At 36.4% G+C, this 15908-nt stretch overlaps 1 protein-coding gene across 2 annotated transcripts in view; it reads left to right on the forward strand.

Annotated features, from left to right (window-relative positions):
• NOL4 (nucleolar protein 4) overlaps positions 1-15908 on the forward strand; it is a 468589-nt gene that overhangs the window by 142290 nt on the left and 310391 nt on the right. For both annotated transcript variants that reach the window (XM_018039797.1, XM_018039798.1), the window contains exon 5: positions 999-1131. In XM_018039797.1, coding sequence (XP_017895286.1) covers positions 999-1131 — 133 coding nt within the window. The remainder of the gene's footprint in view (positions 1-998; positions 1132-15908) is intronic.

Below are 15908 nucleotides of genomic sequence, written 5' to 3' on the forward strand. Positions count from 1 at the left end.
TAACTGGGTAAATGCTAACTCACAGGTTGGATGAAGCTGACATAAGTGAACAACTAAATAACAGAGTCTGTGATATAATTATCAGTACTACTACTGCTGCTACTGGTAATCATTGCATCAATGTTAAACTTTGAGATCAAATATTTATGAGTTGAAGTTAAACCTGGTGGTTTCAGTGAAACATTTTTGGTATTTTACACGAGTTTCTCCGGTCTTCCTGCCTACATAAGCACACAGCATTTGTCCGAAAGTCAGTTCTCCCAAAGGAATTTGCTTCAAGAAAAATGATTATAGCAACATAGCATATATTTGTTTTAACTTAATCTTTGATAGATTTTTTGATGAATTGACAGTTTGGCAGCTTTGCCTTTTGGGAATTTAGCCATTTGCTGATTTGGCTTTCTGTTGCTGTTTGGCTTCTGAATCTTTTGTACTTTTACTTAGAATTTTTTGTTGTAATGCCATTTTTATTCCCTTGCAAGGAAGAAAGGCTGTATTAAGATTAACTTGTTTTCTGACTAATAAGGACTTTGAATCTAAACATGTAAATTTCTCTTTAAGTAGATTCTATTCTGTGTACCAATAAAAATTTTTCAGTTCAGATATTTTATTACAGTGTCAGAGTTTTGCTTAAAATATTTTATTGTCATTAAAAATAAAAATGTGTTTCTTTTTATGCTATATTTTGTGATTGACTCTTAGAAAGTTTTTTAATAATTAAAAAATATATTCCTTCATTATTCAGATAATTCCTCAACTACATCCTTCTAAATACATTACTTTAAACCTTTTACATCTTCCTGTATACAAAGACACATTGAATCTTCACAAGTCTTAATGTCTTATTTGTTATTTCAAGCATCTATTCATGTTATCATTTAACTGAGCCCTATAAAAGCTTACTTACTGGCTAAACTTTAATTGATCCTATAGATAAAATAGTCATCTGAGTATATTATGTTTTATGATACTTGATGATATGTTAAAACCATTTTCAGGATGAAAGTTCAATAGAAAGTGATGAATTTGATATGAGTGATTCAACACGGATGTCAGCTGTGAACTCTGACCTCAGCTCCAATCTTGAGGAAAGGATGCAAAGTCCCCAGGCTCTTCATGGCCAACAAGATGGTAAGCCTTTTAAACTGAGCAAACAAAACAATAACATAATCCTGGATCAGAATTGATTAAAACAACCGCTTCTTATTCTGGTGGTAATTTTTTATCTGTTTCTATGGAGACTTTTTTCTGTACACTAAGGTTATGTTATCCGCTTCATTATTCTTAGATTCAACTACTTGGATTAAAACTGTAACTGCTAGTTATAAAATTCAAGCTTGCCCATGTTTCGCATTCTGAGCTTAAAATGAGTTACATTAGTGGACTTTGGGTTTCTGTAATGTTTTCCAACTTTGGTTTCTTGGACCATTATTCTCCTGACTCAATAAAGAGTTTAATAATGGTCAGAGATTAATGAGGATGTTTTGATTTTACTAAAAGACAAAGGGATAGCCAAAAAATAATTGTTACAAAAGAAAAATTTACCATAGTGATTTTGCTGGGTAAGAAGATTTTTGCTGCGATTTTGAGCTGTTTTATTCAGCTCTAAAGAAAAGAATGATCATGATCTTTCATTCCTGGGTCTGTTGATGATTCCTGAGTCATCGCACTGTCCTTGATAGAGGAGTTAAGGTCGAGAAAATTGGACGTGTAGAGAAGGCTTAGCAATTAACACTTTAGGTCTAGTATATTCAGAGATTTTTTGAAACTATCTTTGTAGATTTTTGTCTTTGTAAATATAATATCCTGCATGCAAGGAAATGTTCCTTACTTGGTAATTGCGGATAAAAATTCAGGCTTACAAATAGAAGGAAATTGTCCAATTTTATTCAAAACTAGTTTATTATTCCGGTAATTAACAAATTTATATGAGCTTTTTGACTGTATTTTTGTGCCTGCATCTGTTGATAGCAAAGCTCTTTACTTGTTTTCTCTGGTACTTGATTTAAAAACTGGTTGCACAAGATTGCTGCATTTCTAGCTTCTGTTAGTGTTCTTATGTTGTCAAACGGGAAATCCCTAGTTTTAATCAGAAAGTCTTTATAAATGTGAGGGAGGACTTGTGTTCCCACTTCAGATGAATCTAAAAGATGCTTGTGTCCTTGATGGTGTGAGTTACAAAGAAGGAGCAGGACACTGGTCATCAGTGGCTTTAAAATCACATTTTACTTGTTACATAGTATAACAGCTCTTGCAACAGAAATGATGCTTATTTGGGAAATTTCTAAGAATGTAGTTCTTCTGGTGTGGCTATAAATTGCTTTTTTCTTCTAAAATATTAGTAGATTTTCAGGTTTTGTTTTTTTTAATGAAAAACGTATAGTACCAGGATAATGGAATAACTATATATATATGTGTGTAGTGGGTGGGTGTGTATCACTCTTAATATTATTCACATGTTTTGCCTGACCATCATCTTTTTTATTCCTTAATTTTGGGGATCATAAATAATAAGAGGATGTCTCTCATGATGCAAATCCTTTATTTTCTTGATTGAAATCTATTGTGGATCTTTGGCTAGGAGACAGTTGATGTGACATAAATATATGTTGATTTTAATAAAATATGGAGGAATAATGTCAAATATTACTCCATCTTAGGAGAAGGCATTGATGCCTTTCTCATTGTATGTTGATGTGTGCATCAAGGATAAGGACATACCTAGTAGTTTCTTCTCCAGCCTTCTCCAGTTTGTTCAACGCCTTCTCCTCACACTTCTCTTGCAGTTTTCTCTGCTTGCAATTACCTCTTCTTTCTCCTGCATCACAGGTTTTCCCCAGAATCCACATACACACATGATGTAATAAAGGCCCTCCTTAGGAGACCGCCATTAATCTCACGGTGTCCCTGTATTCATTGCCCTTTTCTCTGCCCCACCCCCCCCCCCCACGATACTCTTTACTGCAAAACTGAGAACCTGTCTCATCTCCACTTCCTCACTCTACTCTTCCCGGCTCATCTCAGGTAGGGTTTCATCCTCACCATCCCATTCTACTTGCTCGTGTGAGTGCTACCAGCAGTCTTCATGTGGCCTGATTCTTTGATCCGACCTTAGTCCTCATCTTTCTAATTACTGATATAAAAGGATCACACACCATTTGCTTCCTGGCGGGCCTGTCTCTGGGTTCCTTTTTCATTGTCTAGTCAATAGATGGTGGAGTATGCTGGGGTGCAGCCCTTCTCCATCTCTTCTTCTGTGCTCACTGCCTGGATGATCCCATCAGATCACTTGGCTTTCAATATGATCTGTACCCTGATGAGGCTCACGTTTGCCTCTCCAAGCCCTAATATCTTTCTTGAGCTCAGGACTCTCTCCTCCTCTCTATTACCTAAATTTTAACATTCTTCAGAGGATTTATCAGGGTATGAAATGATATTATTTTTCTTATCAGCTGTTTTTCTTCTATACTATAAATATCATATTAATTAGGGAATCTTTTGTGTTTATGATTTCCTTTCAGTTTCTCCATTCGAGATACTTCTTAAATAGTCTATTATGTAAATAATTATGCCCCATTATGTAAATCTAACTTTTCACCATAATCATGATTTGTCACATACATTTTGCATATTTTTTATGATTTTCTTTTCTCTTTCTCCCTGACAATGGCACTCTCATAGGTAACCCATACTGACAAACTAACATTCCTGAATTTCTCTGTATATATATATACACACACACAGACACAGACACTCACACACTTACACACAGATGTACATACTCAGAAGATTTTGTCATCATTTTATAAAAATAGGTTATATCTTTTACAGTAGTCTGTTTCTTGCTTTTTTCATCCATATTACCTTTTTTAAGAGCTTCTTGAATACTAAGATGTATATATAGTATGTGTGAGTGCATGTTCAGTCATGTCAGATCTGTGACCCCCATGGACTGTAGCCCACCAGGCTCTTCTCTCCATGAGATTTCTCCAGCAAGAATACAGGAGTGGGTTGCCATTTCCTTCTCCAATGCATGAAAGTGAAAAGTGAATGTGAAGTCTCTCAGTTATATCCAACTCTTAGTGACCCCATGGACTGCAGCCTAGCAGGCAGGCTCCTTCGCCTGTGGAATTTTCAGGCAAGAGTACTGGAGTGGGTCGCCATTGCCTTCTCTGGTATATACAGTCTAAGGTTCAGTAAAAACAGAGATATGGTCCCTATGCCTTTAATTGACACACAATCTAAAGGAATAAAAGTGTACATATACCATTTGCTTTTGGTTACAGTTCATTGAACCAATGTGGGAAAAGTCCTAGCTCTGTAAAAATAAGAATTCGTGCTACTAAAACTTTTAATTTGTGTCTCCTTGAAATCAGTGGGGATGTAGAATACTAGGACTACCTTGGGTCTGGGGGTATATTGCTTTCTGTGGATAATATGCTTTGATCTTTAGTAATCAGTGGGTAAGGACTTATGATGTAACATATCCAGTTATGGTAGCAACCTGAACACAGCTTCCATCTAGAGTAGTCTAGTCCAGGGATTTCGAAGCACCACTGGCCTCCACTCACTCTGTGCCAGTGTTGCCTACCGCCAACCATTACGGCCAAAAATGTTTATAGACACTGAAAATGTCCTGTGCATACCAAAGTTAAGGACACTGCATCTCTGATGTAGGCAGAGAAGGACCATCTCAGTAATAATCCAATAAGATGAATATTAAGAAGGCAATGGAGAGAAGTTTAGAAATGGAAATTGGAGTGAAGTCTAGGAAATATGAATGTGTGAAACTCCAGTTTAATATTCATAAAATATGAACAAGATAAACATTTTAAAGCTAAAGCATTCTATTTTCTTTAGTACTAAGCAGTTACTTTAAGGTATTATTGGAAAGAAATTGAAATAGCATATTATCAGTTTTCAGGACTCTTTCCCATACTTATAACACAGGAAAGTGTAACAGAGTGTTATTGGACATAGTGAGTATAAACTTCTTCGGGTCTCATCTCACATGGTAATGGATGATTTTTAAATCTCTTCAATATCAAGGGAAAGAAAGAATATGAAATATAAATCAGTTTGTAGATATAACTATATAATGCACATAGGAAAAAGAGAGGAAAAGAAGGAAAATGTCTTGCCATCAGACTAGATAATTAGGTAAAGGTGAAGAAAATACAAACCAGAATGATGAATTTGATACGAAAAAAGTGTGTCAAAACTGATGTGTAATATTCAGTTTCTTTTACTTATTTTAAGTTTATAATGCCCTAACTCAATTAAAATATAGAAATGCACAGAAACTTTGAATCTTTGTTTAGGAAATATTTTACCCTCACTTAAAAAATTGAGGTATAATTTACATAACACATCATTATTAGTTTTGATGTACAATGTAACAATTTTGTGTGTGTAATACATTACAAAATTATCTCCACAATAAGTCTAGTTAACATCCATCATCTCATATAGTTACCATTTTTCTTTCTTGTGACAAGAACTTTTAAGATCTACTCTTTAAACAACTTCCAAATTACAGTGCAGTATTATTAACTATAGGCCCTATGCTGTGCATTAAGTCCCTAGAATTTACATATTTTAAATTGGAAGTTTGTTCCTTTTGACCACCTTCACCCATTTTTTCATTAAAATATATTAAACTATGTAAAACTTTTTTGCTATCTTCAGTAATGCCTTTAGGATAAAATTGTTTAACATATTACATAATCATTTGAGTTACTCAGGACACTATGAAGTCCTTTAAGCTCTGGTGAAGTATAAGGAGCTTACTGGGCAACAGGTTCTTCACTGTAGTGGTTGTGGCCCATGGAATTCCAAAATGCTTTCCTGGATGAAAAAGCTTAGAGGTGCTCTGTACTCGAATGTTCATCAATTTGTAAGTATTCTTGTTTTTCCATCTATTTCAATGGATTATAAACAGAAATGTCGCTTAAGGCTTATGTTGTCCAATCCAAGACACTAGAAATTTGTGGGAATGTGGACTAGCTCATAATAGTATTTTTTAAAATTATTGATTTGGAATTGGTACCTAAAAATAGCTGATTTATCTTTTGTTCTTGTCTTAGGTAATTTATTATTAATAAAGGGTATCTGGCAAAAGTGTTGGGTTTAGAAACAGACAAAGATTCAGTTCACAATATTCAACTTCTGATAGAGAAATACTTTTCTAATAGATATCTGAATTACTTTTCTGAGTTAATAACATATTGTATACTGTTGATAGTTTTATAAGGAAAAATGTGTGCTTTATGAAACTCAAAAATATTATTAGATTATCACTAGCAAAGGATTTCTGTATTTTTAAGTCACAACAAATTGTATTTTCCCGTTTGCCATTTTTAAAAGACTATAGGAATATAGAACTATAAAGAGAAGTTGAGGCACACCTTTCAAATCTTTGCACATTAGCTTATTTGCCTTTAAAAGTAAGGGATTACAATAGGAAAATTGTATACATTTCTCTTTGGCCCTCATTTTGTTTTGTTTTGGTTGTGACATCACAGAATATATTGCTCTAAAAGGTATTGAATGTGCCTTATCTCTCAACTCAATAGAATTATATAGAGATATGTTTAACATAATTTTTCCAATATTTTGGTACTTCATTAACGTATGAATGACTTGTTTATTCATACATCATATTCAAACAGTAACTTGTTTATTCATTAAAAATTAACAATGGCATGTGCCAAGAAAAGTAGTGTAATGTCTAGAAACAATGAAAGAGGGAGAGAGACTTGTGAGGGAAGAATTCCCCTACAGTGCATTGATGTTTATTTCAGCTTTTACCTATGATTCCTGGAGAGGCAAATGGCTCCCCACTCCAGCATCCTTGCCTGGAGAATTCCATGGACAGAGGAGCCGGGCGGGCTACAGTCCATGGAATCGCAAAGAGTCGGACACGACTGTGCAACTTTCACATCACTTACCTATGATAGACTTCTAAAGAATATATTCAAGGCGACTTTTTTCTTTCTAGTATATGTTTTCTAATTCTAATAGCATTTAGAAATGCATCATTCATTTACCAGAATTTGAAAACATTTCACTTTCCACATATTTGTTTTCTAAAAAATGAGGTACCACTTCACACCAGTCAGAATGTCTGCGATCCAAAAATCTGCAAGCAATAAATGCTGGAGAGGGTGTGGAGAAAAGGGAACCCTCCTGCACTGTTGGTGGGAATGCAAACTAGTACAGCCACTATGGAGAACAGTGTGGAGATTCCTTAAAAAATTGCAAATAGAACTACCTTATGACCCAGCAATCCCACTTCTGGGCATACACACCGAGGAAACCAGAATTGAAAGAGACACATGTACCCCAATGTTCATCGCAGCACTGTTTATAATAGCCAGGACATGGAAACAACCTAGATGTCCATCAGCAGATGAATGGATAAGAAAGCTGTGGTACATATACACAATGGAGTATTACTCAGCCGTTAAAAAGAATTCATTTGAATCAGTTCTGATGAGATGGGTGAAACTGGAGCCAATTATACAGAGTGAAGTAAGCCAGAAAGAAAAACACCAATACAGTATACTAACACATATATATGGAATTTAGGAAGATGGCAATGACGACCCTGTATGCAAGACAGGAAAAAAGACACAGATGTGTATACCAGACTTTTGGACTCAGAGGGAGAGGGAGAGGGTGGGATGATTTGGGAGAATGGGAATTCTAACATGTATACTATCATGTAAGAATTGAATCACCAGTCCATGTCTGACGTAGGGTGCAGCTTGCTTGGGGCTGGTGCATGGGGATGACCCAGAGAGATGTTGTGGGGAGAGAGGTGGGAGGGGGGTTCATGTTTGGGAACGCATGTAAGAATTAAAGATTTTAAAATTTAAAAAAAATAAAAAATTTAAAAAAAAATAAAAAAAAAATAAAAAGGTTTTAATATGCTTTGATTGGTCAGGCCATTTTTGATACATAGAAAATAATTAATTGGAATTCAGTGGCTAATATGCATATAATTATTAGAATATGGTATATATGTATACAGACATAGTGTGCATATATATATCTTATGCATGTATGCTCAGTTATGTCTGACTCTTTGAGACCCCATGGCCCACCAGGCTCCTCTGTCCATGGGATTCTCCAGGCAAGAATACTGGAGTGGGTTGTTGTTTCCTCCTCCAGGGGATCTTCCCCACCCAGGGATTGAAACAGCATTGCCTGCATCTCTGAATTGGCAGGAGGATTCTTTACCACTGAGCGACCTGGGAAGCCCATAAACATCTTATAATAATGATTAATTATAATAAACTTCAAAGAACTTTAGGTCTTACTGCTGAGAGCAGGTAATTTTTTTTTGCATAAATATCAGTTTAATGAAAGTTAAGTAATAATTTACATAGGCTGTTACTATATTATAGGTAATTCAGTACATTTTATTAATATTGCTCTTCAGTTTATTGCACTTAGCAGATACTGTGTTTTTTACAACTTGCAGGTTTACGGCAGCCTTATGTCGAGCAAGTATATCAGTGCCAATTTTCCAGCAGCATTTGGTCACTTTTTGTCTCTGTCATATTTTTGTAATTCTTATAATACTGATATTTCTAACCTTTTTATTATTATTATTATATTATGGTGATCTGAAATCAGTGATTTCTGATGCAAAAGCTTAGTGATCAGTGTTACTGTTGCAAAAAGATTGACTCGTGAAAGGTTCAGATGATGACATTTTTAGTATAAAGTATTTTTAAGTTATATACATTATTTCTTGAGACATAATGCTATTGTACACTTAACTGACTGCCATATTGTATTAAGATAACTTTTATGTGCACTGGGAAACCAAAAATTTCAGATGACTTGTTTTATTACAGTACTCATTTTTGATATGTTCATCTTGAACTGAACCCATGTTATCTGCAAATAATAGGTAAACATTTTGTATTCTAATATCTGAACATGAACATGAATATTACATTGAACCGTATGAACTTGCCATATTGACTCAACCTAATAGTTCAAACTCTCAAATAACTTAAAATATTGATAGGACATGAAAATGATTAAAGCAAAAAGGTTTTGAAGTTGGGATATATTTCTGTTTCAGAACAATAATGCATACACATGTACAGCAAGCATGTGTCTTGGCTAGTAAATGTATAAGATGACCATAATCTTGTTTTAAGTGTAAACATGGAAGGGAGTAAATGTAAAAATAGCAATTTAGTTGTGAGGTAGATAACTGTGTAAAGCAATATTGCAATGGCAGTCACATTTTTTCTTCTGTCCTTGTTTAGATTATATGCTGGACTGACAGCATAGACTCCTACCTGGGGAACTTATTTTAAATATACAGATTTAAGGGGACCCATCTCAAATGGGTTGCCTGAGGAAAAAGGATGGTGCCACTACTCCAGATTATAATTTTGAAGATACCACGCACATTTCTATCTGACAGTTTTGGAGTCTGAAGTTGGCAGCAGAATTGGGTCATGCAGGTATAGTTCATACTCAGATGCTGCTTTTGGTCTGTGGTACCTTCTGTGTCAGGCCCTCTCCAGTGACTCAGCTGGTTAAGAGTCTGCCTGCAATTCGGAGACCACCTCTAATGCAGCAGACCCGAGTTTGATCCCTGGGTCAGAAGATCCCCTGGAGAAGGGAATGGCTACCAACTCCAGTATTCTTGCCTGGAGAATCCCATGGACAGAGGGGCCTGGCAGGCCATAGTCTACGGGGTCACAAGAGTCAGACCTGACTAAGCGACTAAACCAACCACCACCACTTTCCGAGTCACTTTTCTGGTGAGGATCGTGTGAGTTTCTATGGGTTTCTTTTATTCTTTTTTTTTTTTTCTTTTTAACCTACAATTTTTTTTTAACTTTATTTTGCTTTACAATACTGTATTGGTTTTGCCGTACGTTGACATGAATCCGCCACGGGTGTACATGAGTTCCCAATCCTGAACCCCCTCCCACCTCCCACCCCATATCATCTCTCTGGATCATCCCCATGCACCAGCCCCAAGCATCCTGTATCCTGTATTGAACATAGACTGGTGATTCGTTTCTTACATGTTTCAATGCCATTCTCCCAAATCATCACACCATCTCCCTCAGAGCCACAGAGCCAATGGAGTATTACTCAGCCATTAAAAAGAATACATTTGAATCAGTTCTAATGAGGTGGATGAAACTGGAGCCTATTATACAGAGTGAAGTAAGCCAGAAAGAAAAAACACCAATACAGTATACTAACACATATATATGGAATTTAGAAAGATGGTAATGATAACCCTGCGTGTGAGACAGCAAAAGAGACACAGATGTATAGAACAGACTTTTGGACTTTATGGGTTTCTTTTAAAATTGTCTTCTTCGTTATGAAATTTGTTGCACATTGCATTCTTTCAGTTCAGTCACTCAGTCGTGTCTGACTCTTTGTGACCCCATGAATCGCAGCACGCCAGGCCTCCCTGTCCATCACCATCTCCCGGAGTTCACTCAAACTCACGTCCATCGAGTCCATGATGCCATCCAGCCATCTCATCCTGGGTCGTCTCCTTCTCCTCCTGCCCCCAATCCCTCCCAACATCAGAGTCTTTTCCAATGAGTCAACTCTTCGCCTGAGGTGGCCAAAGTACTGGAGCTTCAGCTTTAGCATCATTCCTTCCAAAGAAATCCCAGGGCTGATCTCCTTCAGAACAGACTGGTTGGATCTCCTTTCAGTCCAAGGGACTCTCAAGAGTCTTCACCAACACCGCAGTTCAAAAGCATCAATTCTTCAGCGCTCAACCTTCTTCACAGTCCAACTCTCACATCCATACAGGACCACAGGAAAAACCATAGCCTTGGCTAGACAGACCTTAGTCGGCAAAGTAATGTCTCTGCTTTTGAATATGCTATCTAGGTTGGTCATAACTTTTCTTCCAAGGAGTAAGCATCTTTTAATTTCATGGCTGCAGTCACCATATGCAGTGATTTTGGAGCCCCCAAAAATAAAGTCTGACACTGTTTCCACTGTTTCGCCATCTATTTCCCATGAAGTGATGGGACCGGATGCCATGATCTTCGTTTTCTGAATGTTGAGCTTTAAGCCAACTTTTTCACTCTCTTCTTTCACTTTCATCAAGAGGCTTTTTAGTTCCTCTTCACTTTCTGCCATAAGGGTGGTGTCATCTGCATGTCTGAGGTTATTGATATTTCTCCTGGCAGTCTTGATTCCAGCTTGTGTTTCTTCCAGTCCAGCGTTTCTCATGATGTACTCTGCATAGAAGTTAAATAAGCAGGGTGACAATATGCAGCCTTGATGTACTCCTTTTCCTATTTGGAACCAGTCTGTTGTTCCATGTCCAGTTCTAACTGTTGCTTCCTGACCTGCATACAGATTTCTCAAGAGGCAGGTCAGGTGGTCTGGTATTCTCATCTCTTTCAGAATTTTCCATAGTTTATTGTGATCCACACAGTCAAAGGCTTTGGCATAGTCAATAAAGCAGAAATAGATGTTTCCCTGGAACTCTCTTCCTTTTTCCATGATCCAGCAGATGTTGGCAATTTGATCTCTGGTTCCTCCTCCTTTTCTAAAACCAGCTTGAACATCAGGGAGTTCACGGTTCATGTATTGCTGAAGCCTGGCTTGGAGAATTTTGAGCATTACATTACTAGCATGTGAGATGAGTGCAATTGTGTGGTAGTTTGAGCATTCTTTTGCATTTCCTTTCTTTGGAATTGGAATGAAAACTGCCCTTTTCCAGTCCTGTGGCCACTGCTGAGTTTTCCAAATTTGCTGGCATATTGAGTTCAGCACTTTCACAGCATTATCTTTCAGGATTTGAAACAGCTCAACTGGAATTCTATCACCTCCACTAGCTTTGTTTGTAGTGATGCTTTCTAAGGCCCACTTGACTTCACATTCCAAGATATCTGGCTCTACATTAGTGATTATCTGGGTCGTGAAGATCTTTTTTGCATTCTTTATTAGTTTAAAAAAATCTCTTTTCTAGCCTATTATATTTTATAGCCTGCTGTATCTGCATATTGCACACCTTGGTTTTAATTTAAGAAAACACACACACATGCAATTCTTTTTTATCACCCTGTGTACATGTGAATACAATTTTAGTAAAAATATGTTTGAGACTAAGATTGCATCTAATTTAGCTGAACAGAATAGTTTTGGAAATTATTAAAGTATACAAAGCAGCAATAAAAACAACTACTATTGGCCATTTAATTTAGTTGGGAAATCTAATAAAGCATGTTTTTAATAAAAATGATGTATTAGAGGATATGTGATAGGAAATTAAATTTAGTAGTTAATTTTTAATGATGGTGACTTTTCAGTACAAAAGCTATTAAAATTTGTTGAGACTTAACACTAAATTCTTTATAGATGTTGTGTTGTCTTGAGTAAGGCATTTCCATTTTTCTACAAACTTTTCTTTTAACTGCTTCTAATTGTTTAGGAAATTTTGTACAAAGCAAAAATGGTAAAAGAATGTTGATATATTTTCTTTTCACATAAATGGAATAAAGCTTTTGACTTCCAAAATTGAACCTATTCTTAGCTCTGTCATTGTTTTCAGTTTTTAAGCTGAATATGCTTCTGTATTTAAAATACATGAAAATGATACAGTGCTGCTTTTTTTTTTCTTAAAACAAATTCTAATGCCTGATTAAAACATAATTTTTATAGTAAATTTATTGAATTAACTCTGGAATGAGGTAGCTAAGCTAATGATGTTTTTTGAGAGCTTTCTTTTCATTGCAGTTGCTCTATAAGTAATTATATTATAATTTTGCAGAAATATAATGTATTATTGTAAGCTTTGTTGAGAAAATCATTAATTAATTGTAAGGAATGTTACTTTGATTTAGAGGAAATTTTGATTGCTAGATTTTTTGTTAACATTATTATGCTTGTGTTTGCATCTTGGTGTGAGTGTATTTAATCATTTGAAATAGCTTTTAAGTAGTAATTCTCTATTTCTGAAAGCAGAAGAAGAAATAGCAACTTGACTTATGTATAAAGATTAAGTATAAAAAAAGATGCTGAGTTGTACACTTATTTAATATGCTTTTGTGGGGAATATTATTTTCTTCTTGTATTTAGGATCATATTATTTGAAATTTTACTTTTCTCTGAAGTTAAAATTCTGCTTTTTGATTCTTATTTTATATAAGTGATTTTTCATATAAGAGAGTGTTTGATTAAAATTTAGCTTACTGATTTCAATCTCAAGTTTGTATACCCCAGTGACCAGTCCAATTTTAGCTCCATACTGGGCCCCTGGAAAACTGGGGGAAGTTGGCTTGATTCTAGGCTTGCCTTCGAGAGTCTAATCTGATCAGTAGAGGGTTAACTTAAAATTTTACTTCTGGGTTAATTCTTTGTTTTCAAGTATTGCTCTTGTGTTTTGTCATTTTCTTCGTGGTAGTGATTGTTGGTTCACAAATGATTACATGTGTTGATTGAAATCAAATAGACTGCCAGATACTTCTCCATCAATGACAGGTTTGTTGAGGATTAGCAGAGAATTACAGTTTGGGGTATGCAATAATGGTGAGACACATGTAAGTTCCCAAGTGGTAAGAGGGGGAAAATAATGCTATAGAGGGGAAAAGAAAGTTGAGACTGTTATAGTAAACAAAGAGTCCATGGCTTGTCATTGGCTGAATCCTTCCAAGGAAACAAGTGAAGTCTTTCTTCTTCCAGTTGGGTTCTGTTGTCATTACAGGGCATGACTTTCCCCTTCTTGTCTCCCAGCTCTATTTAATTCAACTTTATGTTGATTTTTTTCCCCCCTTTAGAGCAAGTTTTTTCTCTGAAAGCATCACTGGCCAAGAGTAAGGTTCTATATAGTTTCAATGGCTTTTTGTCCCTCAGCATCAGAAAGGACCTTTCCTAAGAGTAATGTTTCATGTCAGAGAGAAAATGCACAGATTAGAAAACTATTGAGGTCAGATTTGAATAATGATGAACGGCACTAGGGAGAACTCTCAGGCACTTTTATTTATTTATTTTTTAGTCTCAGGTCTATATGTTATCAAGATCATAGACATCTGAAGTGTTATGTCATCATCAAAAGTTTGGTCCACATATATTCCAACCGGCCTGGTCCTGATATCTTGGGAAAGTTGTTTTTATCAAATTTCACCTGCTTCAATTCTAGGAAATGTTTACTTTCATATCACCAGATGATACGCATTCAGGGTCTATTCAGCGTTCAGTGCTTTTTGTGGATGTGTCATTTGAATCTAAGAATCTATTTCTTGGAGTTTGGTGGGGCTAGGGCTAGAAGTACCTAATAGGGACATGGTGGGCTGCCGTCTCTGTAGTCGCACAGAGTCGGACACGACTGAAGTGACTTAGCAGCAGCAGCAGCAGTAGCCATCGAGTTTGAGGAGTTCTTCTGGAGGTGCTCTTTCCAATAGGTGAAGTTTCCAGGTTACAAGGTGTGGTTCATAAGGTCATTATCTCTGATGGCAAACTGACAGGGTCACTCCAGAGAAGTTTACTATAGATGATCGTGATGTCAGGAGGTGCTACATTAGTGCTAAGCAGTTGTGAGGGACTTCCTCAGTGACAGAAGGGAGGAAAGTGGTAGGGTTTAAGATTGCTACAATGTAAAAGACTTACGTGAGGAGCAATTACTGGGACCTCATAGGGAGGTGTGGTGATGAATGAGAAATGAGTATGATGAGAATTCAGGAGTGGTACAAAAATGGTACTGAAATGCATGAAGTACAAACATGGTTAAAAGAAATCCCACAACACTTTTCTTGAAGGTCTTAACCAAGTAAACAGTGGTGGTAAAGGCTCTAAGACCAGGGGAGTAGCCCTAAGCGGCAGGGTCCGGGTGCTGATTGTAACACCCTGTGGGTGATGGTGGTCCTTATGTTTTGGGGCAAGTACTCCATTCCTTCCTTTACATTATAGAAAAAGAAAAAAGGTAATCTAATAATTGGGATGCCCAAGGGCAGATGAGTTCATCAGACTCTCCCTTAAGGCCTTAATGGCTAAGCAAGTCACTTATTCCCAGATAATTTGATTGGAGTTTTTATTCCCTAGTAAAACATGGAGATTTGGCCATGAGAGAGAAATTTAGAATTCAATTTTGGCGGTGACTAACTAGCCCAAGAAAGCCTTGCAGCTGGCACTTAGTTTTGGGTTTGGGAAAATTTAGGACAGTTTGAAGCCTGTCTGTATCTAGGTGAAGCCCTAGTTCAAATATCATATGCTATAAATACTGAACCTGGGTTTGGACAAACTGCAAAGTTTTTGTCAACCTTCTGCCCCTTTAAGACCAAAAGCTCTACCACTTGGATGCAATCTTCCTGTGAGGAGGCTTGAGAAGGAGCAAAGAAGTAAATCATACACATATTTCAACAAAGCTGAACCTCTAGGGAACTTTATATCAGATCAGCCTTTAGGATTTGCAAGAAATAAGGGCTGTCAGTAAAACCCTGAGGCATTACTGTCCAGGTGAATTGTTTTCCTTCCCAAGTGAAGGCAGAAGTGTATTGACCGGTTTCATCAGCTGAAATACTAAAGAATGCACTGTGTAAGTCAATTACAGTAAAGAATTTACTTTTGGTAGGAATGAAGACTAGTAACCTATCAGGGTTAGAAACAACAGAGTGGAATGGTGTTGTTTATTGCTTAGAAGTCCTAATTACACCTCCATTCTCAGACCTTAGATTTTCTCACGGGTAAAATAGGAGTGTTACAGGGGCTTTGACAAGGAATAATGAACCTTTCAGCCTTGAAATCTTCTATTATGGGATTTATGCCTTGAGCTGCTTTGCTTATAGGGTATTGATTGATTCTGGGAAAAGGTTTTGAGGCATCTCTTTGAATTTTGATGGAAGATATGCTATGAATTTTGCCACTATCATTTGGAGGGATTTTGGTAACTG

This window comes from Capra hircus, chromosome 24 (assembly GCF_001704415.2).
Source record: "Capra hircus breed San Clemente chromosome 24, ASM170441v1, whole genome shotgun sequence".
NCBI lineage: Eukaryota > Metazoa > Chordata > Mammalia > Artiodactyla > Bovidae > Capra > Capra hircus.